The sequence below is a fragment of the Lytechinus pictus genome, chromosome 14 (assembly GCF_037042905.1).
Source record: "Lytechinus pictus isolate F3 Inbred chromosome 14, Lp3.0, whole genome shotgun sequence".
NCBI classification, from domain to species: domain Eukaryota; kingdom Metazoa; phylum Echinodermata; class Echinoidea; order Temnopleuroida; family Toxopneustidae; genus Lytechinus; species Lytechinus pictus.
Genome location: NC_087258.1, coordinates 16,107,797 through 16,133,912, shown reverse-complemented (window position 1 = coordinate 16,133,912; position 26,116 = coordinate 16,107,797). Strand labels below are relative to the sequence as shown.

General features: G+C 35.4%; 1 protein-coding gene across 1 annotated transcript in view; it reads left to right on the top strand.

Annotated features, from left to right (window-relative positions):
- Positions 1-26,116, top strand: part of LOC135156648 (uncharacterized) — a 45,453-nt gene that overhangs the window by 2,862 nt on the left and 16,475 nt on the right. Inside the window, exons 2-6 of the mRNA XM_064109509.1 lie at positions 6,234-6,305; positions 7,048-7,172; positions 14,958-15,211; positions 22,217-22,378; positions 25,029-25,094. Coding sequence (XP_063965579.1) covers positions 6,234-6,305; positions 7,048-7,172; positions 14,958-15,211; positions 22,217-22,378; positions 25,029-25,094 — 679 coding nt within the window. The remainder of the gene's footprint in view (positions 1-6,233; positions 6,306-7,047; positions 7,173-14,957; positions 15,212-22,216; positions 22,379-25,028; positions 25,095-26,116) is intronic.

Here is a 26,116-nt window from a genome sequence, read left to right as displayed (position 1 = left end):
GTTGCTAGGGTGGGGGCATTCATTGTTTGGATTATGTCCATCCCCACGAAAACTGTATTTAATACATGTGCATCTGCTTTTTCAGTTGATCAGTTGTTTATATCATATTCATTCTCGTTTAAAAAATGTCATTGGACACACTTTGATTTATTATTCATATATTTTGTAGCAACAGACCCCTCTCTAACTAAGAATACTATTGTTTAAGATTATTATTGTTTGATATAAAGTTTTTATATATGTTTTATTCTTTGGATGTTACCTTATAAGTCCAGGTCGGGGAGGAAAGCCTGCGGGCTGTAGCAATATCTTTCCCAGGCAACTTGGACTTGTACTGTAAACATCCCTGTTCATTTTGTCATTGTAGGCCCTATATTCTCATGTAAACTGATTAATTGTAAACTTTGTTTGTTGAAATGCCGAATAAAATAATGATAAAGAAGAAGAAGAAAAGGATTGAAGAAGAAGAAAAAGAAGAAGGCGAAGAAGAAGAAGAAAAAAAGAAGAGGAAGTACAGTACCAGTCACCATTCTTTGAATCACTATTCCCTGTTTCAACCAGAGAACAATAGATTTGGTCCACTGATTCTATTGTTCTCTGGCCGAAACAGGTAACAGTGAGTCAAAGAATTGTGACTGGTACTGTAGAAGATAACAAAAAAGCAGAAGAAAGGGAAATAAAACTGAGACCTCCATTAAAAAAACAAGAAGATAAAGAATTTTTTTTTTTTAAAGAAACGGTGGAAGAGCTAGGAGAATATAAAACAATATCAAAATCTATAGGATGCGGGATCGGGGGTCACCTGCATGATATAATTGAGTCAAGAATATTGTTTTGTTATTAATGTCATTGTGCTGATGCTGATACTTGGGTTAGTCAAAAGTCATTAAAAATTGGAAATACATAATAATGTTCTGAGTACCATGTCAGACTATAATCCACAATAAGCGTATCTATATTGTTCAAAGAAAGAGTTGTTCTGTTTGTTTTCAAAGTCTAAAATTACTACCAACAAGTCCAACATGTTTTTTTACATCTATCTCCATTTTGAATATTTTCACCTATCAGGATTCTGCACAACGTCAAAGATATTGGTGTAAGAAACGTTCATCTTCCAGCCCCCCCCCCCCTTTCCCACTCTTTTATTTTTTTAATTCTCTCTCCCCTACTTGTTACCTAATTCTCTTTCTTTTTCACTTCTCCTTTTCCTCTTCACCAGTTTATATCTCACTTCCATTTTTTATCAGTTTTTTTTCTTCTCAATTTCTCTTCGACCTCATCCCCCCCTCTTTTATTTTTATATGCATGTCCACTCCTTGCATTTCCCTCCTTCATGCAGTATTCCCTTTTCATCTTTTGACTAATCTCCCTTCTCTCTTTTTTTTAAATATTCAGCCTCCATTGCCTTTCCGTATATAGGCCTACTCTACTCGTTTCTTTTCCATTTCTTCCATTTATATAATTTTTTTTACTCCCTTGCAAATACCAAGAAAGAGAAAACATGAAAATTATCATCACTATCAGGGTTTTTTCTTATCATTTTTTCATCATCAAATTCTGATAAAGGGGACTCGTCACCCTGCGAGCGTCACTAAATTTATTTTAACTATTCTACTTCCTTTAATAGCATCCTGTATAGGCCCTGTGCTTCTTGAAAATTCTTCTATATATTCTCCGTTTACCTGGGAAAAGAAATGGAACAAAGATCATCAATAATGGTATATTTAAAAATATCACAAAAAAAATTAAGGCACACACATAACCCCGCCCCAAAAGATATTGTTTAAAATATATTTTACTTGGCCCCGCAACCTACTTATATCATATAATCTTGATTATGTGACGTTAATAACGAAGATCAAGAGCACATTTAAATTGAAAGAGAGAATAGGCGACCCCTTCGTAATCAATCACAATTTTTTTTTTCAATTTTATCTTGTAACCAAAAGATATTAGAAAATCATTACATAGTTACATGATGTGATATTAGGCCTACATTTAACTGTCAAGAGAGGAATTTCATCGTGAGAAGAAGAAATATCCTGACAAGCACAAAACAAAACGAGAAAATGCCAAGGGAGTGATTGTTTCCGGGTGTAAGCCTATTAGAAGGGTGTCATTGGGGGGTAAAAAAAAAAATTGAAATTGCATGCATGCCCCCCCCCCCCGAAAAAAATAAAAGGATTATGTAATATGATTGACAATAATTGAACGATGAATATTAATGCTAATTTACATGATACAAGAAAATAATAACAAAAGATCTAGGTTAATATTAAAAAAATAACCTAGCTGCCATCATCAAAATGCGGGATGGATGTAGGCCTAGCTTTGTCACTATTTTCAAATTCATTTATTTCATTTCCTACTGCAGCAGGAAAAATAAAATGTATAATTTAACTTCCCTATATTTTCATATTTTTCCCAATAAAGTTGAGGCAAATATTACATTTCTTATGAAAGTTTGAATTCATCCCAACATCATTTCAAAATTCAGGCCCATATGTTGATATAAATGGCCTCATTCTAGAATACTGACACATCGATTGCACAAATTCAAATAAAGTTCTTCTCAATTTAAAAAGAATTAATTAAACTGAAAATAAATTGCCTAGATTTGAGACTTCTTATTATTTTTCTTTAATAAATCTGGCAAATTTTTTTTCTAGAATCAGGCAGACTGGTATAATAAACATGCAATTTTTCCATGAAAAGTTCGTGTCAATATATTCCAATAATCGTAGTTGATTTTTTTTAACTATAATTATAACTGAGAATAAAAAAAAATTCCAGAATCTAGACTACGCATGTTACGCACATGAGCTGAGTTATGGATTCCAGCTGTCCGAAAACTTAAAGGAAAATCCTCAATCGATCAGCTGGCGGAAAAGGTGACGTAATTTACGTCAGGAATGTCATTGCAATGGCAGCGGCGAAACGAAGGTAGGCTGTCATCTCGTCTTTCCAATAATCCTTTAAAAATGCAGCTATGATAAGCAAGAAGAATTTTCGACGACGGTTAATTTTAGCCATCGGCGCTAATCCAGGAGCAAAGGGAAAAAAGGTCAGTGAATTTGATATTTGAGCGTAAAATTTCGAATTTTGCCGGGGAGTTTCAAACGGGACTAACTGGCATACTGTGCGCAAAATACTACGTTCCAGGGGTGGTATTCTGAAAATTGTCTTAACTTTTCTCTTAACTTTTCTTGTAAGTCAGCAAGATAACAGCGCGCTAAAATTCTCTTAAATTGGTATTCTGAAAATTGTCTTATCTCTGTAAGGACGTCCCCTATTTTATCTCTGACACGCCCAGATCTATTAGTCCCTGTTCTCAGTTATTGTTTTTAGTTTTCCTTGAGTCTAAAATATTTTATTTAGAAGATCACTTTGCTATTAGTATTGTCGTCGTATATATTAACCAGAAGTTAAAGAACTGAACTGGTTTTCAGAACCACTTCATGTAAAGTGGTTTAAAGAGGCAAAGTGGTCTTGAAAACCACATCGCAAGGTTTTTTTCCAAACTAGTTTGATTAGATCGCTTCCAAGGCTATTTTGAGCTTCCCCGAGTTTCCCCATTTTAGATGTTAAACTGGTTTCCACTAAACTAGTTTCAGGCGCAGTAGATGAGGAAAGGGTTTTAGTAATGTGGATCTACTTCATTATTCGAATGCTAACTTTTATTCATTCAATCTTCCATGAATTTTCATTAATCTGTTTCTTTTTCATGTGGAAGACAGAATCATTGTTCTTTTCTACAAGTCCATCATTCAGAGTCTTCTGATTGCGTGTTATTTTGCCAGTGCAGCTAAATGTGACTTGATGAAGCTAAATCAACCCAGAAAAATAGTACAACACTTCAGGGTTAGACTGACCTTGGACCTTTGATGATCTCTACCTAGAGATAGTCTCTTCTAAACTAAAACAGATTATGCAGGACCCCACCCACCCACTCTGAGAGATTTACTTTCGACTGTTCAGGCATTCGTCTATGTGCACCATGCACACTGAAAACCTATTTGAGACAATCATTTGTCCCCAATGCTATTCATCACTAAGTCTTTAACGCTCAAATCCGAAGATCTGTGTCTCGCCCAGGGGCGGAAATCCGGGGTGGGGGGGGGGGGGGATGGGAGGGGCACAGTGCCCCCTTCCCCCAGTTTTGAAGCACGGATAAAGTGCCCTTTTTTATGCAAGAAAAATGCCCCCTCATGAACGGTTACTGTGCCCCTCTCACCTGAGGAGGGCCCGCTTTAGGTGTTACCAAGTGCCCTTTATCGTACAAGTGCCAATTTTTACCGAAGAATGCCCCATCTCGAACGTGTTCTGTGCCCCTTTCACCTGAGGAGGCCCTGTTTTATGTGTTAGCTAGTGCCTCCTTGCCTTGTAAGTGCCATTTCTCGTATCACTGCCAACCGGGGTTGGGCTCAATTACAGGGTAATTGATCAATTACGTACTTGTAGTTAATTACTTACATGTAATTAATTACATTTTTTCTGAGTAATTGTAATTGACATTTTGAAAGGGAAAGTAATTGTAATTGTAATTAAAAAAAATGTAATTGACTTCAATTACTGTCAATTACTTTTAATTACATTCAATTACTTTACAATAAACTTACTTAATTTATGATTCGATTTCATGACGTTTTTCATGTCAACTGCTTCAGCATCAAAGAGTGTAATAGGCAGAATCTGTGCTCTGTAACATAATTAAACCTTCACCTTGTCAGTTTCTCTGTAACTTAGAGTTATGTACAAATACGTGGTGCTAGTACATACAGAGTACAAATTCATTTAATTTATAGAAAGTAATTGGCAAAAGTAATTGTTAATTGGAATTGAAAAAATATAATTTGATTGAAAAGTAATTGTAATTGAAGAAAGTAATTGAGCCCAATCCTGTTGCCAACTGTGCCCTTTTCACCTGAGGTCTTGTTTCATGTGTGAGCAAGTGCCCCCTTGCCTTCTTGTAAGTGCCCCTTTTTACCCAAGAAAAGTGCCCCTTACGAATATGTTCTGTGCCCCTTTCACATGAGGACCTTTTTTATAAATGAGTGCCCCTTTGAAACAAGAAAACAATATCCTCATTTTATTTCTTATGAAGGAAAAAACTTGTAAGAATAATCCTATGTGAGTGGGGTAAATAAGCAGTGGCATATAGATGGAGGGCTTGGGGGCTCTTGCCCCCCCTAAAAAATGAATAAATAAAAGATTCCCAACCAAGAAAAAAAAGAGAATAGAAAGAAAATGTAAGAGAGAAGGGTGAAATATGATATTATTTTCTGAATATTATGTCAAAATCTATCACAAAATTGGATTTTCGTTATAAACAATGTCAAAAAGTTTCCTTGCTCGTATCTTATTATAAATTTTACAAGTACGTGATATGACATCTAGCCCCCTAAATTTTTTTGGCTCATTATGCCACTGTAGATTTTTTAATCAGTTTTAAGATAGTGCTCTTTTCGAAAGAAAAGGTGCCTTTTTTTACCGTGTGCCCCCCACTTTCAACTTCACTCCGCCGCCCCTTGTCTCGCCTGTAATTAGTACCCTACTCTTTTTAATTGATTGTTTGATAATCACAATATGTAAATTTTGACTTTACTTATATTTAGAGGTTCTCTCTAGGAAACAGACACACCACATTATGCACTTCCCTTACTCTCTACTACAATTACATACCGCATACCAACTATCAATCGTTTACTAATCTTTTGCCGATAACTATAGCCAAATATAATTATTTTGAAATATGAATAATTCTTAAACCAGACCTTAACTTGACTTGTAATTCTTTGCGTGACTCTTGTGTACCTGAGTCAAAACAAATTCCTTATGTTGACATGTTATCACCATTTTTTGTTTTTTTATGTGTACATATGTATCTACATGTGTGTAAACCAGTGAAAAAAAGAAGTTCCTTTATGGACAATAAAGTATTGGTGTTAAATTCATGTGCTTTGAGAACCAGGTGGGTGTTTCATAAAGCTGTTCATAAGTTAACAGCGAGTTTAAGAATGACTGGTGATCCTTTCTTGTGGTAAATTGTATATTCATTGGCGATGGTTTAGCGCATAAGAAAGGTTCACCAGCCGTTCTTAAAGTCGCTCTTACCTTACGAACAGCTTTATGAAACGGCCCCGGGGGGGGGGGGGTTATTTTCTGTATTATTTTCTTTCACTAATAAACTATATTATTGATGATACTTGTATTTTTCCACCCTTTAATGACAGATTATTTTGGGCTGCTTGATATGCTGTATGTCTCAAGCTTGCATTGACGATGAGTTGAACAATCAACTGCAAGTAAGTACAAGGCCTATACATATATGTGTTAGAGCGGCTGGATGATGATAGGAATTGGCCCTAACCACTAAATATATTAAAATGACATCTTATCTCTCAAATTCCGATGAAAAACAAAGCCCTAAATCCGATCCGGGCCCTAAATATTTTAATAGAGCTCTTGTCAGCTCACAGGGCTCCACACTTTAAATGTTTTGGTTCTCAAAAATATAATTTTTTCATTTTGCAACTGACTTGGGTTGTATTTTCTGTAATAGTGGTGGTAGTGGTAGTGGTGATGGTGGTAATGGTAGTAGTAGTGGCAGTAACAGTGGTGGTAGTGAAAGTAGTAATGGTAGTGGTGATGGTGGTAGTTTATTTGGAAGTAGTAATAGTAGTAGTGCGTAGTAGTAGTAGTAGTAGTAGTAGTAGTAGTGGTAGTGGTAGTGGTAGTGGTAGTGTTAGTGGTAGTGGTAGTGGTAGTAGTGATAGTAGTACATGTAGTAGTAGTAGTGGTAGTAGTACATGTAGTAGTAGTAGAAGTAGTAGTGGTGGTGATGGTAGTGGGAGTAATAGAAGTAGAAGTAGTAGTGGTAGTGGTGGTGGTGGTGGTGGTGATGGTGATGGTGATGGTAGTGGGAGTAGTAATAGTATTGGTAGTAGTACCCGTGATGGTGGTGGTGGTGGTAGTAGTCGTCATAGTATAGTAGTACCATGCGCCTACACCTGTTCAACATTTTTTCTTGTATAATTGTTTCAACAGTGTCGCTATGACTGCTCTGATGAACTGATTAACGACAAATGCTCACAGTTCAATAAAACGACCCATCCATCTATAGATGGGTACTGCTGCCCAGGCTTCTCCCTAACAAATGTCAACGAATCTACGTAAGTGTCATTATGCAATGTTTGGTAAGCCCAGTTTTGAGTTATGCCTATCACTGTTGGGGCTACAATTCTCTGTGTCTGTAAATTACAATGCAATTACGTAATTGAAGAAGTGTTCAATTACAATTACTTTTCAATTATTTTTTTTTTTCAATTACAATTACCAATTACTTTTGTCAATTACAATTACAATTTCAATTACTTTCTATAAAGTCATAAATGAAATCAATTTATATTTTGTATGTAGAACCACCCATTTCAGCATAAATCTAAATTACAGAGATACTGACAAGATGCAGGTTTAGGTTAAAAAGCATGGATTCTGCCTGTTACTCTCTTTTATGCTGAAGCATTTGACATGAAAAGGGTATTAAATGAAATCATTAATTCAGTAAGTTTATTGTAAAGTAATTGAATGTAATTAAAAGTCATTGACAGTGATTGAAGTCAATTACATTCTTTTTCAATTACAATTACAATTACTTTGAATAGTTTCCCTTTCAAAACTTCAATTACAATTACTCAAAAAATGTAATTAATTACCGGTACGTAATTGATCAATTACATTGTAATTGAGCCCATGCAACCCTGATGAGAGTGGACAAAATTTCATTACTGATACTTCAAATGATTTCATTTGAATTAAGGCAAAAATAAGTGCCTTGAAAGTTGTCGAACAGTAAATATGAATAATCATCATCTTCATATTTTGTGATTGGGACTCACAAAGGTTATGCTTCAAATATGAACAGCTAAAAATTGGCCTCGATGACACATAGACCAATAATTATAGTTGAAGGTATTGAGATCGAGTTGAATATGTTCTTATTTTGGATAGTTTTGATGGCAATACACTGTTGTAGTCGTCATGATCTTTTATGATGTTTTTACTACCACAAAGTAACAAAATAAATAATTATTGATATTAAAGAAATTTCAAAGAGGAAATCAAAATGGCTGCTACAACAACCAGAAGTTAAATAAAGATGACCATAATTGACTCTGACACATGCTTTCTCTATTTATATTTCCACATTGATATTTGAAACTTTCTGGTGAGTAATGTGCATGTAAATAACTATAACACACATTTATACCATTTTCAAGTGAATACTGTAACTGAATTTTGTGTATAATCCTGAATATTAATTTCACTCATGGTTAGAAAACACTAGAATGTTCCATATCCTTGCTTGTGATAATTTATGCATGCTACTAATATGATTGCTAACATCAAACTTCAACTATTATTTAGAATTGTTGAGTTCTTGTGTTTTATCTTTGACATGTATACATGCATCTTTTTTTAATTTGTGAATTAATTATTAATCATGTTAAAATATTTGTTTGGTATGTTGTTGTTGTTGGTAGGTTGTTCGGTATAGCATATAACTGTAAATTGCTCATTGTTCTACACCTTATTAGACTACCGTTTCTTTTGTTCTTTCAAAATCATCTTAGTTCATCTACTTATCATTTGGTCTATAAACTGTCATTTAGCCCATTAATCATTTTGTCAAATTTCTAGTTCTATGTAGGTTTTACCCATTTGGTCCAACACCATGGTTAGATGCACTGTTTGTGAATCAAATTTTCATGCACATGACAAAAGTTTTATTTAATTTTTTATTTTTTTACAAAATTGTAATTTATTGAGAAAAATCATCTCTATGTGTCTCTATTTCATAAAACGTACACAAATATGGTTATTAGATCAATGTAATTTCAGGTAACTTTTTTTTTTTCAATAATTTTGTAAAAACCAGGGTGAGATATATACAAGTTTCAATGGGTTTTTTTTTTTCATCTGCAAGAGCAGTGCGCATTTTAGCTTGCATGCAGCTTGAGCGCCGTGATGGGTGAGTGCGCCAAGCATTTTATTATGAAATACACTTTTTTGGGGAAAAATACAGTTTTTTAAATCACAGAATACAGTTTTTCATTCCCAGAGGTTGGCAGGTCTGAGTGTTCAGTCTTCAACACAATTGTTTACGTGTGGGGCGCAAATGTAAGAAGTGATCGAACTTTGCCATTATGCATGCATATTTATCTCACACGGTAAAAATACTGATTTTTTTGGGGTCAAAATACTGATTTTGGGGGATAAGAATACTGAAAATGCAAAATACAACTTGGCATGCAGCTCTGATCCATGGTGGTATTAGACCAATTATTGCTTGTACATGTAGACCAAGTGATATATATATACACCTGTAGTGGAATCTATATTTTATTTATCCATGCATGTAGCATGCCATTCACATAATTATATCCATGTATTCTTGTACTATTGATTTTGTATCTCATTTTACATTTTACAACCATTAGTAAATCATTTTACTGGTTACAAGTAAAAATGTCATATAGATCTATTACATGAATACTCTAAGCCCGGAGGGGGGTGATCGGTTGAACCGTATCTCCTCCCGAGATCCGCCATGCTCGGGCTCCAAAATCGCACTGCGTGTCGGGCCTGCCACTCTTCACGGACTCGCCACACTCCCAGCCCATCATGACCTCGCAAGACGAAGTCGTCGCCCAATTCTTCCACCGAAAATCCCCGTAGACTTGCGTGTTGTAGCGTGTTGGAGCCCGACATTCGACCATGACAGACGACAGACGCGGGTTGTCTCGCTCCAAACGTCGCATTCTGATTGGTCAACAGCGGCGCACAGACTTACAACATTTTGATATAGTGTTAAAAAACCCGATATCGGTATGAAAGCGATCTGTGGCGACTTACGTAAGCACAATGTTTGACATGTGCAAGGACCCTGGATCGAACCCGCCGGACCATATTTTTGTCTCGCCTGCGTAGCGGAGCGAGACATAGGTATCACTATTTCCGGCGTCGTCGTCGTCAACAATTGTGTTGTACACCCAATAACTTTCTATAGCTTCGAGGTGGGATCACCAAATTCATACCAGAGGTCCATCTCCTGAAGGCACAGGTCAAGTTCGAATATGAGTCGAATTTTAATAAGGTCAAAGGTCAATGAACTTTCCATGACTGGCACTGTGTTATGTTGTACACCTAATAACTTTCTATATCTTCGAGGTGGGATCACCAAATTCATACCAGAGGTCCATCTCCTGAAGGCACAGGTCAAGTTCAAATATGAGTCGAAATGTGAATAAGGTCAAAGGTCAATGAACTTTCCATGACTGGCACTGTGCTGTGTTGTACACACAATAACTTTCTATAGCTTTGAGTTGGGATCGCCAAATTCATACCAGAGGTCCATCTCCTGAAGGCACAGGTCAAGTTCGAATATGAGTCGAATTTGAATAAGGTCAAAGGTCAATGAACTTTCCATGACTGGCACTGTGCTATGTTGTACACATAATAACTTTCTATATCTTCGAGGTGGGATCGCCAAATTCATACCAGAGGTCCATCTCCTGAAGGCACAGGTCAAGTTCGAATATGAGTCGAAATGTGAATAAGGTCAAAGGTCAATGAACTTTCCATGACTGGCACTGTGCTGTGTTGTACACACAATAACTTTCTATAGCTTCGAGTTGGGATCGCCAAATTCATACCAGAGGTCCATCTCCTGAAGGCACAGGTCAAGTTCGAATATGAGTCGAAATGTAAATAAGGTCAAAGGTCAATGAACTTTCCATGACTGGCACTGTGCTGTGTTGTACACACAATAACTTTCTATATCTTCGAGGTGGGATCGCCAAATTCATACCAGAGGTCCATCTCCTGAAGGCACAGGTCAAGTTCGAATATGAGTCGAAATGTGAATAAGGTCAAAGGTCAATGAACTTTCCATGACTGGCACTGTGCTGTGTTGTACACACAATAACTTTCTATAGCTTCGAGTTGGGATCGCCAAATTCATACCAGAGGTCCATCTCCTGAAGGCACAGGTCAAGTTCGAATATGAGTCGAAATGTAAATAAGGTCAAAGGTCAATGAACTTTCCATGACTGGCACTGTGCTGTGTTGTACACACAATAACTTTCTATAGCTTCGAGTTGGGATCGCCAAATTCATACCAGAGGTCCATCTCCTGAAGGCACAGGTCAAGTTCGAATATTAGTCGAATGTGAATAAGGTCAAAGGTCAATGAACTTTCCATGACTGGCACTGTGCTGTGTTGTACACACAATAACTTTCTATAGCTTTGAGGTGAGATCGCCAAATTCATAACAGAGGTCCATCACTTGAAGGTGCAGGTCAAGTTCAAATGTGAGCTGAATTTGATTAAGGTCAAAGGTCAATGAACTTTCCATGACTGGCACTGTGCTATTTTGTACACACAATAACTTTCTAAAGCTTCGAGGTGGGATCGCCAAACTCGTAACAGAGGTCCATCTCTTGAAGGTGCAGATCAGGTTCGAATGTGAGTTGAATTTGATTAAGGTCAAAGGTCAATGAACTTTCACACTACTTTGTTCCTCTAGTGACATGAACTTTATAATTTTATACTTTTTAACACTAACATTTTACTTCAGAACTCAGTACTCTCTATACCTGAACCAGATTTTGTATTTTACTTGTTTATTCTTTAAAACTGTTGTTATTTATTTAATGAGCTATAGTTCTTGGCACCATTTATAATATTCACACAAATTTGCCAATGGTACAATAGTAAAGCTGTCAAAGTTTCTTAAATGTTACCCTTCAGATTTGACATGCAGTCTCTTCATGACTGCAATATGCAGGCGAGACAACGCTTGGCGTTTGCCTTGTTTTTGTTTTTTTCGGGGGGTGGTGTGGAAATATTTTTGCTTTTTCTTTAAATCATATTCCTTCCCCGTTCCTACCAAGCTTTATTCTCTTTTTACTTTCATGTGAATTTCTATTTAGGCCTGTATTATTAAACCATGGAGCTATTAATAACTATGATTAAATCTTACTTCTTCTTAATCACTTTTCATTTTCAAGTTCTTGATTACACTTATTTGGGCAGGGGTGGGAAGGGAAGTGAGTTAAAGGTCAAGTGCACATCAACAAAAAATATTTGAATTAATAGACACATTTCCCTTTTTTAACACAAAACAGTTATATACACAAAACAATGGTATGCAAATAGAGTTAATTATGTCACTCATACACATTACTTTCTAAATTTTGGTTGCATTTTATTATATCAATTTTAGCAAATTTGATATAAAAACTCTTCATCGAATCACAATATGTTACATTCATGGAAACTACGAATGTTAATTGAGGAATTAAAATCCCTCTCAAAATTTGTTAAAGAAAATGAGAAAATGAAAATAAAATATACATGTCATGTACATGTATCAAACAAAAAAATACGCAAGAAATTAGAGTGTGTGTGTGACAAAATCGGTTCTGTAATTTGCACATTGACCAAGATGAGCATATAATTGTTTTGTAAAATTAGGCAAATTTCTCAATGTCAAAATATAATTTTTTTTAATTTTGAATCATAGTTTTTATGAAATTTTCTGCAATACTTTATATTTCCTTAAATTCAAATTATTTTTTTGGTGGGGTGGACTTCTTCTTTACTCTTTGCATGGAATGTAGGGAATGCACATATGCAAATTAGTAATTGGACACATGTTCACTTTCCTTTCATCCAGGCCACTCCCTCACATCCACCAGGTTTACAGTCTTATAACAAAAATGATGAATTAATTAGAATACCATCACACCATAGCTCCATGATCACACAACATTCACACAGTGCTTCACAACAAATATTTCACTTCTGTTCATACATGCAATAATTACTGTGGAAAACAAAAACAAGGCGTAACCACATTCGAATACCGTTTAAAAGGACAAATATATTATACCTTTCGAGAAAAAAAATTGTGAACATACATGACACTTAACCTAAGGCTTCAGCACAGTAGATAACCCTAGCTCCTCGATTGTAAATTGCCCCTCCCTGGAGTCATTTAAACAAAAACTGAAACAACTTCAATAAAAGTCATTCCACACACGTTGCGCTACTCTCTTTACTACGTTAGCGTGGATGTGTCTCCCAACGACATTTTGCTGACCCAACTATTCAGATTCAGAGTTGCTTGAGAACAAAATATAATTATAGGGCATTGCAAGAAACTTATGTTTAATTGCAAATCAACTACATGTTTGTGTTTTATCAAAGGACTTACCCTTGATTTTGGAATCTGTGATTGAGTAGAAAGTTTCTTGCAATGCACTATTGGTAACATTAAAAAAGTTCTTTGGTTTTAAATTGTGTATTCTTATTTTTGTCAAGCTGTATTCATGTCCAAGTCAGTATTCTTAGTCCTCCCCAAAACTGTGCTCTAATTTTTTTGTTTCCAATATCAATAAAGATCAAATTTCTGCTGTATCATTATCAGTCCAAAATTTGCAAACGAAAAAATGGCTTTGTCCAAATCACTGTCTGACCATTAAAGTACATGATGGAATCTCCCAGAATGAAGTAGCGAACAGAGACCAGAGTCATAATAATGTGAACCTGCCTCGCGAAGGATGGGGCAGTTTGCGCCGCGCCGCCTGTGTGTCCGTGCGGCAGGTTCACATCATTATGATCGCTAACTTCAGTCCATTTCGCAACTACGGCTTCTTTGTTTTTTCCCCATTGCTTTCATACTTTTTTCTTTTTCTTTTTTTTTTTTACATTTTTTTCCCTTTGACTCCTTTCACTTTGTTCTTTCTTTTTCCATTTTATTTATCCTTTCTTTACCTTTCACTTCTTATTCTTTCTTTTCTTTTGTCCGTCCTTTCCTTTATACTTCCTTATTATTTTCTTTCTTTAATCCTTTTTTTTTTTGTGATAAAGGGGACAAAAAAATAATAAATAAAAACAAATAAACTTGCGTCTTTTTAAAATGTTTTCTTCCTTCTTTACTGTTTGGGACCAATAGAAATAAAAAACAGTAAAAAAAAATTAAAGGCGGGGGCGATAAAATGAATATCAGCTAATGCAATGAAATACGTTGAACAAGTAAATAAAAGGGTTAATGTAAATCCTCCAAAACCAAATACTTTTAAGACTTTCCTTTTTATAGTTAAAATAAGGGGCAATATTTTTAAACCCTACTTTAACTAAATATCATATTCGTCCAACTTCAATAGCATTTTAATTCTCTTATCTGTATTTCTTATATTAACCAAGATCCGAAACTCTTTATCACTTTTTACTTTCTCACTATTACCTTTAATCAATCATATATTTTTCAAAACAAATTACGACTTCAAATAAAATCCTAACTTTCACATTCCTTTCAAACCACAACCACGACCTTCTCTTAACAAATTCAAATTTTTATTTCTTTCCCTATCTTGAATAAACATGTCAATCTACAACAAATTCTATTTAACTTAATCACACCCCAAAACCCGTGGAATTTCCACGGGCTCTGCTAGTATTCAAAATATTAATGAATAGGTACATGTAAACTTTGAAAATCCTGCAGATCAAATTTGTGTTTTTCATGTACCATTTAAATGCTCAAAAGTCCAAATGGATGATAATTCATTTGAATAATTAGAGGTTATATTGACTGACCCTCCAAAATAATCTGTAGGTCTACCTCATCTATTAAACAGTGCTTTTCTTACTGTAATACCTCGGTCACATTTGCTCTACGGCGAGTCGAAAACAGCTGTTTTATTAATTTCATTTCAAACCACCTATAATGTAGCAGGTAGAAAACAATGTTAAAACAGCTGTTTTCGACTCGCCGCTGCGTAGAGCAAACGTGACCGAGGTATAAATCACTGCAAGCTTAATACCACAGATAAATTTCTTTGATTGTTATTAAAATAATGCATTCTCATGTCATTATTTTAATTTTCAGATGTCAGAGATGCAGGGACAATTCATTTATGCCTGACATTAACAAATGCTGTGGGTGCATTGTTTGCATGGAATGTGACGGGATTAGAGGGGACTACATATTGGAAGATTCTTGTGCAGGAAAAATCAAGAATAAGAAATGTGCAATCGCAGAAGATCCAACTTACCCTACAAATGCTACTTGTCCTTTAGTTATTCCCTCTACTGAGAACCAACCAACAACCGAAGTAGTTAATACTCTTTCTCCAACTCCAGGTAAATCTATTGTGGCATTGCAAGAACCTTAATTCTTGCAATTGCAGATCAATCATAAGTCAAAAAATCAAGCAGATTGCCTTTGGTGCATTAGAAGAAAGTGGAGCTGCAATAGGACGCAAGTCAACTAAAAAAGACTTGTGCTTCATTTTAGGACTTGCGCTTGATTTTGGGACTTTTGTTTGATTGGTATTGAACTTCCTCAACTGCTGAGACACCTCCAGTGTGTGTCTGCTTAATCTCAGAGACCTGCAGGAGACTACTTGATGATGTTAAAAGCCCTCACCAAAGGAGATCTATGTAATATGTCAGAGACTATGGAGACATCTCCCTCAAAACGTTTTTGGTCTATTAACTATGGAGATGTCTCCCTGACATCTTAGATATATGTCTCTGTGATGTCTCCAGACAAGATGACTAGCACTTTGCCCGATGGTCACAAGGATGTTTCTGTAAATTCTCAAAGTTGTGGCTGCGACATCTCAGAAACCTTTCTGAGATGTTGTTGCAACTAATCTCAGAGACGTGCTTTGCAGTAACACCCCTGCGATTGTCAGGCAAAGTGTTTGTCATCTTGTCAGGAGACATTAAAGGGATATCTCCTTGGTTAGACTGTAGAAAATTTGCTCTAGAGACATCTCTGCCACTCTAGTCTCTGAAATGTCACAGAGACATCTACTTTGACGAGATAAGGACTTAAGCTTTATGTTAAAACGCTATTTTGTCCAGTTTACCCTCAATGACACAAATTCCTACATGCAAACCTACACTGTATTACATTGTAGCTCATTAAAAAATTACCCAACGATAAATGTTGCCTTTGATATAATAACCTTGGTTGGTCCCATTTTCTTTCAGAAATGGATGGATTGATGAGATAGCATCTGCCATAATTGCATTTCATTTTCTCACAATGTTTTATTATTTTTTTCACATGTGATATGCCTGAATGAGTGCCATTGCTTTGATTTTGTATGTTTCACTGCTTGCAATTTCTACCAGAGATGTGAAATTTCACCATAACAAACATGACATTTGGCACACACATTTAAAAAAAATCTGAAAATATTATTTTTTGTTTACATGTATTATGATATGCAAATTTATTTGTGAAAAACATTTGCATATTTAACATCCAATTTCACTTCAAATTTTCTTCTTTTTTTCCAGATGTCATCTTTGTAATCTAGTTTAAAGGTTACCACAAACAAAAATTGCAAAAGCCAAATTTTTCCTCATGTATTTCTTTGTTTTTAGAATTCTTATGTATATCCTTGTTTTTCATTGTTGTTTAAAATATGAATTATTACAGACCATTTAACAACTCAATTAAACCCCTAATTAATTAAGCAGATCAATCAGAATGAAAAATAATCACCCTTTTATAAATTTCATCTCCCATAGACTTTGTACACAAAGCATAAAAATGAGCCATTTTCGGCATGACATTGTCTCGTAAAAAGTCATGTGGTGTCGCAATGCTATACCCATATGTCGCGAATTTTGTCTCCAAAGTTGCGCAAGACTTCAAAGAAAAATTTTGCGGAACTATCTTTTTGCGTTTCGGAAATATCGCGCGAAGAATTGAGGGGGGCCATCATGGCCCCCTAGTCCTTTCAGGGTTAAAGGAGAATCCAGCCTTGATCATATAGTATGTAATCTGTTGGAAAGGAGAAAAAGAAATAAAACAGAATGGTGAAAGTTTGAAAGAAATCAGACAAGCAATTAGAAAGTTACAGCTGCTTTAAAATTGAGATCGCTAAGTCTGTAGATTTCAAATTGGCAACTGGGTAGGTGAATGATGACAAGGGACAAGAACAAATTTCCAATAGGCCATGTATTTAATTATCAGGGATTTGTGGTTTTCTCCTTAGTCCCCATTCCCCTTGGGCAGTAATCTGAATAAGAAATTCGGGTAGTATATCCTCATGAAATATCCTCATGAAAGAAAAATATGATTTGAAGTAAAACTTGGAAAAAAATTGCATCTTAGCTATTTGATGTATTGGAGTACATGGAAGAGTAGCTAGTCCTTGCCTTACATCACTATGACATCATTATGCGGCAAGTTTTAAGTCTCCATGGGTACAGTGATTTAGTCAGGTCCAGATTTTAGAAAAGTAGACTGCCTTAGGCAAATCGTGTTAATACTGAATTAAGAAGTGTGTTAACATAATTCGAGGGCGCTGAGTCAAAATATGTTGTTTGCCAACCTTGAATTTAATGTTAAAATCCTCAAAATGGCAAAAACAATATGGCTGCCATTCTACACCCTTTTTTGCTCTATTTTGACCCCCAAAACTTGCGACAATAATGTTTTTCAATTGTTTTGGTACTATTTGATGTCAGGAACATACTAAAAATCTATCAAAATCTGCATCCGGGAAAGTGGTTATTTTCAAATTGGCGTCTAAAATGGCCGCCATTCACTGAAAATTAACATATCCAACTCTTTATCCACCTTAGACATCCATTTTCGATGCATATTCAATGGTGTAGGGGGTAAAAGGTCTACTGATACAGGTAGAGTGAACATAAGCACGCCAGGGTACCTGGAAATCCAAGATGGCGTCCAAAATGGCTGCCATAGCATAAAATTCACAATTTATCTATTACCTATTTTAGTGTCTTTAATATGGGTTTTATTCAATGGTGGTTTTAAGGGTCGAGTAGTATATTGGGGCAAGTTACAAGGAGATTCAGCGATCCACTATGTCCAAAAATCCAAGATGGCTTTCAAAATCCGAGCATAAAATGGCTGTTATCTAAAACCCTAAAAACCGACATAGTTTGGTTAATATCCGCCTGGGAAATATGATATTGGTGTCTAATCCTCGGTTTGGTTTAAATGGTCAAGTAATACGTTGGGACAAGTTACAAGGACAGTCAGTGGTCCTGTATGTCCAAAAATCCAAGATGGTTTGCAAAAATGGAGTCTCAAATGTCTGTCGCTAAGTTAAAACCGACACAGTTTGTTTCATATCCGCCTGGCTTATATGATTTTGGTGTTTAATCCATGGTTTAAAGGGTCAAGTAATGCATTCAAGCAAGTTGCAAGGACAGTCAGTGGTCCACCATGTCCAAAATTAAAGATGGTTTCCAAAAATGGAGTCTAATATGGTTGTTGTTACCTAAAAACTGACATAGATTGTTAATATCTGCCTGGGGTATATGATCATGTTGTCTAACCCTTTGTTTAAAGCTTCAAGCAATACATCATGTACATTAGGATAAGTTACAAGGACAGTAAGTGGTCCTGTATGTCCAAAAATCCAAGATGGCTTCAGAAAAAAATGCGTCGAAAATGAGTCCCATTAAGTTAAAAATATTCATAGCTATGTGAAAAAAAAATATTTGGTGTCTACGCTATTGTGGTTTGAAGGCTCAAATAATACATTGGGACAAGTAACAAGGATGGTCAATTTTCAGTTTTTTTCAAAAATAAAAATCCAAAATGACTTATAAAATTGCGTAAAATGACTGTTATTCCCTACTCATGAAACCTTAGAATAGTTCTAAGCACTAAAATGATGTGTCTTAAAGTACTTATTAGCTTTTTAACGGTACTTTTTAGGTAATAATGTACCCTTTCTTTAAAGTTTACTTTTTTCAGGTTTTTACACCACCGCCTAATTTTGAGCCTTGTAACACTTATTTTAAGAGCCTTAAAAACGTAGCAGAGACACCAAAATAATGGTTCTACATGGGATGATATAAATTATGAAGTATTGCCATTTTTGTATCAATGGTGGCCAATTTGAATGCAATTATGTGAGCCGCCTTCAATTTTTGGACAACAGCGTTTCCCTGCAATGTCTGAACCTATATTATTTGACCCTTGAAATCATGGGAAAGATACAAAAATGTCTTTAGGTAGACAGCATATGCACTTTGCATCCATTTTTTAAAGAAACAGCAACCATTTTTGAAGTCATGCATTTCTTGACAAATCTTGAAACTTTTCCAATGTATATAATTTTTCCCTTGGAACCATTATTTTATTTTTTTTCTTTTTGGTAGTGTCCCCAAATTACGTTTACTAGGTGGATATTATATCAATTTGGACCATTTTAAAGTTACAATGTCCTTTATTGATGTCATTTTGGAAGATAATCTTGGATTCTCTGACACACTCACTGACTTTATTGTAAACCTGTCCTGATGCATTTTTTACTTGAAACCTTTTGATATAAACTAATTTGTTGACGCTGCAGCAAGCAATAGATTATTTCAATTTTTGGAGTTGATAGTACAATGACTGCCGTTTTGGACGCCATCTTGGATATCCAGGTACACTGGTCTACATTTTTTCAAACTATAATCTGTCTCAATAGATTTTGTTTAACCCTAAGTTTCATGAAAGATTTTTTGACAGTATTGTCATTTGCTTTAAGAGTTCTGTAGCTTCAGGATATTGCAAATACACAATTTTACAGCATTATTTCTAAGTGAAAACTTTTTTTATGCCCCCGCAGACGAAGTCCGGAGGGGGCATTAAGCGTTGCCCCTGTCCGTCCATCCCCCCACTTTGTTTTTGTGCAATAATTCGAAAAATATTTAATGGATTTAAGAAAATTTTGGTGTGTAGGTAGATCACCAAAATACAGGCTAAGTTTGAATTCGGAGTCCGCAGGTCAAAGGTCACAGCTCATTAAATATGTGAGTTGGTTTCCGCATGATAACTTATGAAATATTCAACAGATTTAAAAATATCGGGGTGTGTGCTGCAACCAGTGGCCAAGATCTGAGCGGGAGGGTCAAATTGACCCTCCCGCTTCCAGTCTATACTGGTCTGAAATAGCCCAGTAGGCTGTGAAGAGAAACCATGATGAGCTGGTATTGAATTCTTTCTAAATAGAGTCGATATGATACATGTATTAGAATTGAATTGCTGTGATGACTCATACAGATGTAAAAAAAAAAAAACTACTGTTAATATTAGACACAAACAATATATCATCTGAGCGATTAAAGAAAGGTGAAAATATATTGACTATTAGTATTAATTTAAAAAAACAATCAAGAAAAAAATGATATTACTATTGGCAATTTTGTTTTAACTTTCAGGTTTAAAGAGGTATTGTATTTAACATTCATCAGGTTGTGAATTGCTTTCTGTTTTAAGTATATTGTTTAATTTATTTTAAAGTTCAAGTACAACTCAGAAAAATGCAAAAAATTTCATCAGAATCAGATGTAGAATAAAAAAGTTATAACATTTTAAAGTTTTGCTCATTTTTCACAATATAGTTATGTGCACATTTTAGTCACATGCAAATGAGAGAATTGATGATGTCCCTCACTCACTATTTCTTTTGTTATTTATTGTTTGAAAATTTAGACGATGTTTCAATTTTTACAGATTTGACAATAAGAACCAACTTAACTGAACCATAAGATGTTAAACAATGGAAATTCCACATGTTTAGGGAGAAATATAACCTTGTTTCACAGGACAATGAGAAAATTTGAATTTTTCATATGATAAAATATAAATTTTCATAATAAAATATAAATTGTGGAGTGTTGTGGCTTAGTGGATTAGTCTCCGGACTTTGAAACAGAGGGTCATGGGTTCAAATCCCAGCCATGGCATAATTTCCTTCGGCAAGAAATTTATCCACATTGTGCTGCACTCTACCCAGGTGAGGTGAATGGGTATACCCGGTAGGAAGAAATAAATTCCTTGAATGCTCGAGCGCCTGATCAAGGTAGCCGTGCTAAAGCCAGGGTAGCAGGGCCCGCTGGGAGAACAGTTTTCGGAACTGAAGTAGCTACCCTGGGTAAATATGCCATTATTATTATTATAAAAGAAATATTGAGTGATGTCATCAGCTCCTCATTATTTGCATACCGACCAGCATGTGCATATACATGTACTATTATGTGAAATTAAGAGAAACTTAAAAATGTCATAACTTTCTTATTTTACATCCGATTTTGATGAAATTTTCTGTGGAGTGCTTGTTGGATTTTTCTCTTTTTATTTAAATCTTTTTGTTGGGGTGGACTTGTCCTTTAATAGTATACAAATAATGCATGTAAGCGTGTGCATGCAGGGCCAAATAATGAACGATGTGCGAGAAGAGCCAATGGTTCTATTTGGCGAGTCGAGCACAGAGTTCATTATTTAAATCCTCTATGCACAAGAATGCATGCATTGGTTGTTTTATGCACCCCCCCCCATGTTACTGAGTTGCCCGATTGCTATATTTTATCTAAATTCTAGATAATTCCAGACCTCACACTATGACATCATGCATGCATGCATGATGGTGCATTTGGTATGATGTCAGAGTGCATGGTAGTACATTTTGGTATGATGTCAGAGTGCAGGGTAGTGCATTTTGGATGCCATAGTGCAAATCGCTGAATATCATGTATCTGAAAATCGTGGAGCGTTGTGGCCCAGTGGATTAGTCTCTGGACTTTGACACAGAGGGTCGTGGGTTCGAATCCCAGCCATGGCGTAATTTCCTTCCGCAAAAAACTGATCCATAATGTGCTGCAGTCAACCCAGGTGATGTAAATGGGTACCATTAGCAAGTAATTCCTCAAGAAGCTGTGTGCGCTGTGAACCGTGCGCCTAGCTTAGCCGGGTAATATAGGAGCGCCTTGAGCACCTAACAAGGTGAATATGTGTGCAATATAAATACCCTATGTTATATATGTGATCCGATTTGGACCCATCAGATCACAGAACATTCTTGGGAGTTGCATAATGAGTATTATTTTCTTCACCTTCTTTCTTCTCAGTATTAAACTCTTTGTGCACTGGGCCATGAACCCCTCTGTGCGGAATTGTTTTCAGGGAGGGAAACAATAGTTCTGTTAAGCATGAAATGCAAAGTTCTCGCGGCACCAAGTGTGCATTGGTGTGAAGTACGCATGCAAAGGGTTAAAAAAATTTCTACAAGTGGGATTGATGATTAAGACAAATATTTTTATTACTCAATTTTAATTATATACTTGTGACAGTTGCTATTTTTTTTTTGTAATCGACAGATGGTCCTGTGCGGGTGGAGGAGAGTACATCTGGAGGGGAATTGTTTACAACAACATTGATAGTATTGGCTGCATTATTGTGCATTTTTTTCCTTTTTTTCGTGGTTCCTTTATCAGCTTGTTGTGCCTGTGTCTGCTATAAGTGCTGTAAAATGAATTTAGGTAAGGTTTTAAACTTCGAAGTTGTATTGGTACAGCTAGTAATGGCAGGCCATAACCATGTTTATTTAAATTGCACCTTTTTGTGTGCAATGAATTATTTTCATGTCTTCTGTAATATTGTGTGAAATCATACAGATAAAAAAATCAAGATTAATTATACCGCAAAATTTTCAAAATTACAATTACCCTTCTAGTACTTCATGAATATTAATTCAAATTACATTTAGCCTTTATTTTGAAAATATATAATTATTTTTGTTACGCTTGTCTAGAGCAAGTCTAGATAGGCGCCGCTATTCCCACAGCGGAGGCGGCGTTGTTAACAATGAAATTTTAACCAAGCCGAAGTTTTTGAAATGTCATCATAACTTAGGAAGTATATGGACCCAGTTCATGAAACTGGGACATAAGAATAATTGAGTACATGTATTACTAAACAGATTGTCTGAGTTTCTGGTTGCATGACCAAGGTCAAATATCATCAAGGGTCAATGATCTTTGATCATGTTGGGGGAATCAACATCGAAATCTTAACCAAGTTTCTGAAATGTCATCATAGCTTAGAGTTTATGGATCCAGTTAATAAAACTTAGACATAGGATAACAGTGTATTACTGAACATCCTGCCTGAGTTTCAGGTCACATGACTACGGTCAAAGGTCATTTAGGGTCAACAAACTTTTGCCATATTAGGGTATATATTCAATGAATTACCATCATAACTATGAAAGTTTATGGATCTACTTCATGAAACCAGGTGGGTGCTTCAAAAAGCTGTTCATACATGTATGAAAGTTAAGAATGACTTTAAGAATGACTTTTGAACCTTCTTACGCACTGAATAATCACCAATGAACATTTAATGGTGAATATCAATTACCACAAGAAAAGGTCACCAGTCATTCTTACAGTTACTTGTAACTTACAAACAGCTTAATGAAATGGCCCCCAGGACATAAGAGCAATCAAATATCACCGAACATCCTGTGCAAATTTCAGGTCACATGAACAAGGTCAAAAGTAATTTAGGGTCAATGAACTTTGGCCATGTTGTGGTATTTTACCATTATAACTTTGAAATTTTACGGATATAGTGAATTAAACTTAAAGATCATTGTACGTCCTGCATGAGTTTCAGGTCACATGACCAAGGTCAAAGGTAATTTAGGATCAATGAACATATATGTAGTGTACTATAATCATGATTTTTTTGTGAATAATTATTCAATAGTTATTTCTAAGTCATCCGTGCTGCTGTATTGAATGACATAAAGTAGGCGAGACTGCCAGAGGCGTTCCACATGTTGTATTTATTGATTAACATCAAATAAACTTTATGCTTATATTTCTGTTCAAAATTATGTTTGTGACCTTTTTCTTAAAGAAAGAAAAGTTCAATTGTTTTATAACATAGACGTGAAAGGAATTAGGGTTTACTAAGTAATGGATATCAAATCAAGAATCTTTATTTTGCCTGCATAGCAGAAGAGAGACATCGATGTCACTTTTCCGACCACGGAAGTTTTGAAATGACATTATAACTGTGAAAGTACATGTATCACTGAATATCCTGTCTGAGTTTCAGGTCGTATGGTCAAGGTCATTTAGGCTCAGTGAACTTTTATTATATTGTTTCAAGATTGAAGTCTTTACCAAGGTTAAGTTTTTGAAATGTTAAAACTTTGAAAGCATCTATTTCATGAAAATTGGACATAGGGTTTTCAAGTACGGTATCACTGTTAATCTTGCATGATTTTCAGGTTACATGACCAAGGTCAAAGGTTATTTTAGGTTGAAGAACTGACTATGTTGTCGTTATAGGTCAAAGGTCATTTTGGTTTTAAAAAAATGACCATGTTGTGGTATCAACATAGATATTGACATTCTTAGTCCCAATGACACAAAACTACATAAATGTTAATTCAGTATAAAGTACCAGGAAATAGAAAAATGACACTTCAGGTTGCTAGGAGGGTAAAAGATCATTTAGGGTCAACTAATTTATTATTCATATAATCAAATTAATGTTGTTTTTTATTAAAAAAAAGATAGGCCTATTCATCATTGCTGTTTTTCAGAGTTGGCATTTACTATATTGAATCATGTAACATGGCAATACTGCCAGATGCATTCCACTTGTTATTCATTCAGTCACATGTAAACAAATATCTAGAGGCTTAGGGAAATTACTGTACCCGTATTCATGCGATTGTGAATATGTATTTACTAAATTGGTGCATTCCCTCTGGACAAGATAGAGAGATGCAGTAAATCCACGACATTTTGCAAGTCTTGGTTGGCCCCGTAAACATCAAAATGTGGGTAATTTTTTGATGTGTTGATAATCAGAGTAGTAACAATATAAGTAGGTCTATACTGCTTGTAGCATTGTTCTGTGAAGTAGCTGTGGTCATGATCATAATCAAAGAGGAGAAGTATATAACGAAACTCAATTTAGCTTTTAAAATAAACCTCCGATTGAAAGAAAAAAAATAATACCCACAATGTATACCTACCTTTGTATTCAGTGACCTTAAATGCTCTTCAACTTTTTATTGACATTTATAGAAACTTTCATTTCATAATCCAGATAATGTATTAAGTTATTTGTCAGTGTGTTCCTATCTTCTCTTTTTAATTAAATTTGCAGATTCAACTGATGGAAGAACAAAAACTGTAACTAAATCATGGGGAGAGATTATGGGATACATCGCAGGTACGTAAATAACTGAAGTTTATAAAGACAATTGCAGGAGGATTTGGTACACAATATTTTAGTAAATTTTATTTCAAGATATTATGACGACGAAGAAGAAAAAGAAAGACAAATTTGACTCTAGATTTTAAAAGAACGGGAAGGGGGGTACGTTTTTTTTTGGTGGGGGGGCTTGTTTTACATTTAAGTGTGACTTTAATAGAGTGAATGCTTAAATGCTGATGGGCATGTAACACACAATCATATTGATTAATACACAATAGTGCACATCCTCTTATGATTTGACCATGATGTGGTGATGCTTTTATACCATATGTAACTTGGAATTTATGTCCAACTCTAAGTCCCAGTTAGCTCTTTTTACAAACACTCCTAACTCCTAAGGATTTTGTTGCAAAGAAGTGTCACTGAATTGTGACTAAAAAATCTCACTCATAAAACCAGTTGCATCCATTCCACTTTGCTAATCTTGCTATGATTTTGCAAACTTACAGATTGGGCAGGAACGGGGGAAAGAGAACTTTTAAACTGGAGTCAGCAAAAAATAAGTTACAGGAACAAACATTTCTAAGTGGAGCGGGGGCCTAATTACATCCACTTGCTGCTGTTAGTACGTCTGGAAAGACATTCCATGAATGTGGGCAGTGCCATTCAAAATGTATGTTTTTTGATCGAGAAGATTGACAGGAAATTTGGAACATTTCACGCCAGTCTGAAGAAATGCCTGCTTTTACTCTGGCCTCCCAGGGTTATGTTACGCAAAAGGTCAAGGTCACAGTGACATGTTTTCATCTTACCCTTCTGCAGTCATTGCAAACGTGATAACTTCAGTTCAACTTAAGCTAGGCTCAAATAATTTGGTGTGATACTAGCATGGACCCCAGGAAGCCTATTGAATTTGAAGTCGGAATGTCAAAGGTCAAGGTCACAGTGATGTGTTGTCACCTTACCCTTCTGAAGTCCTTGTAAACGCGATAACTTTAGTTAATAGTCGATTTGTACAATATACCAACCTAGAAATG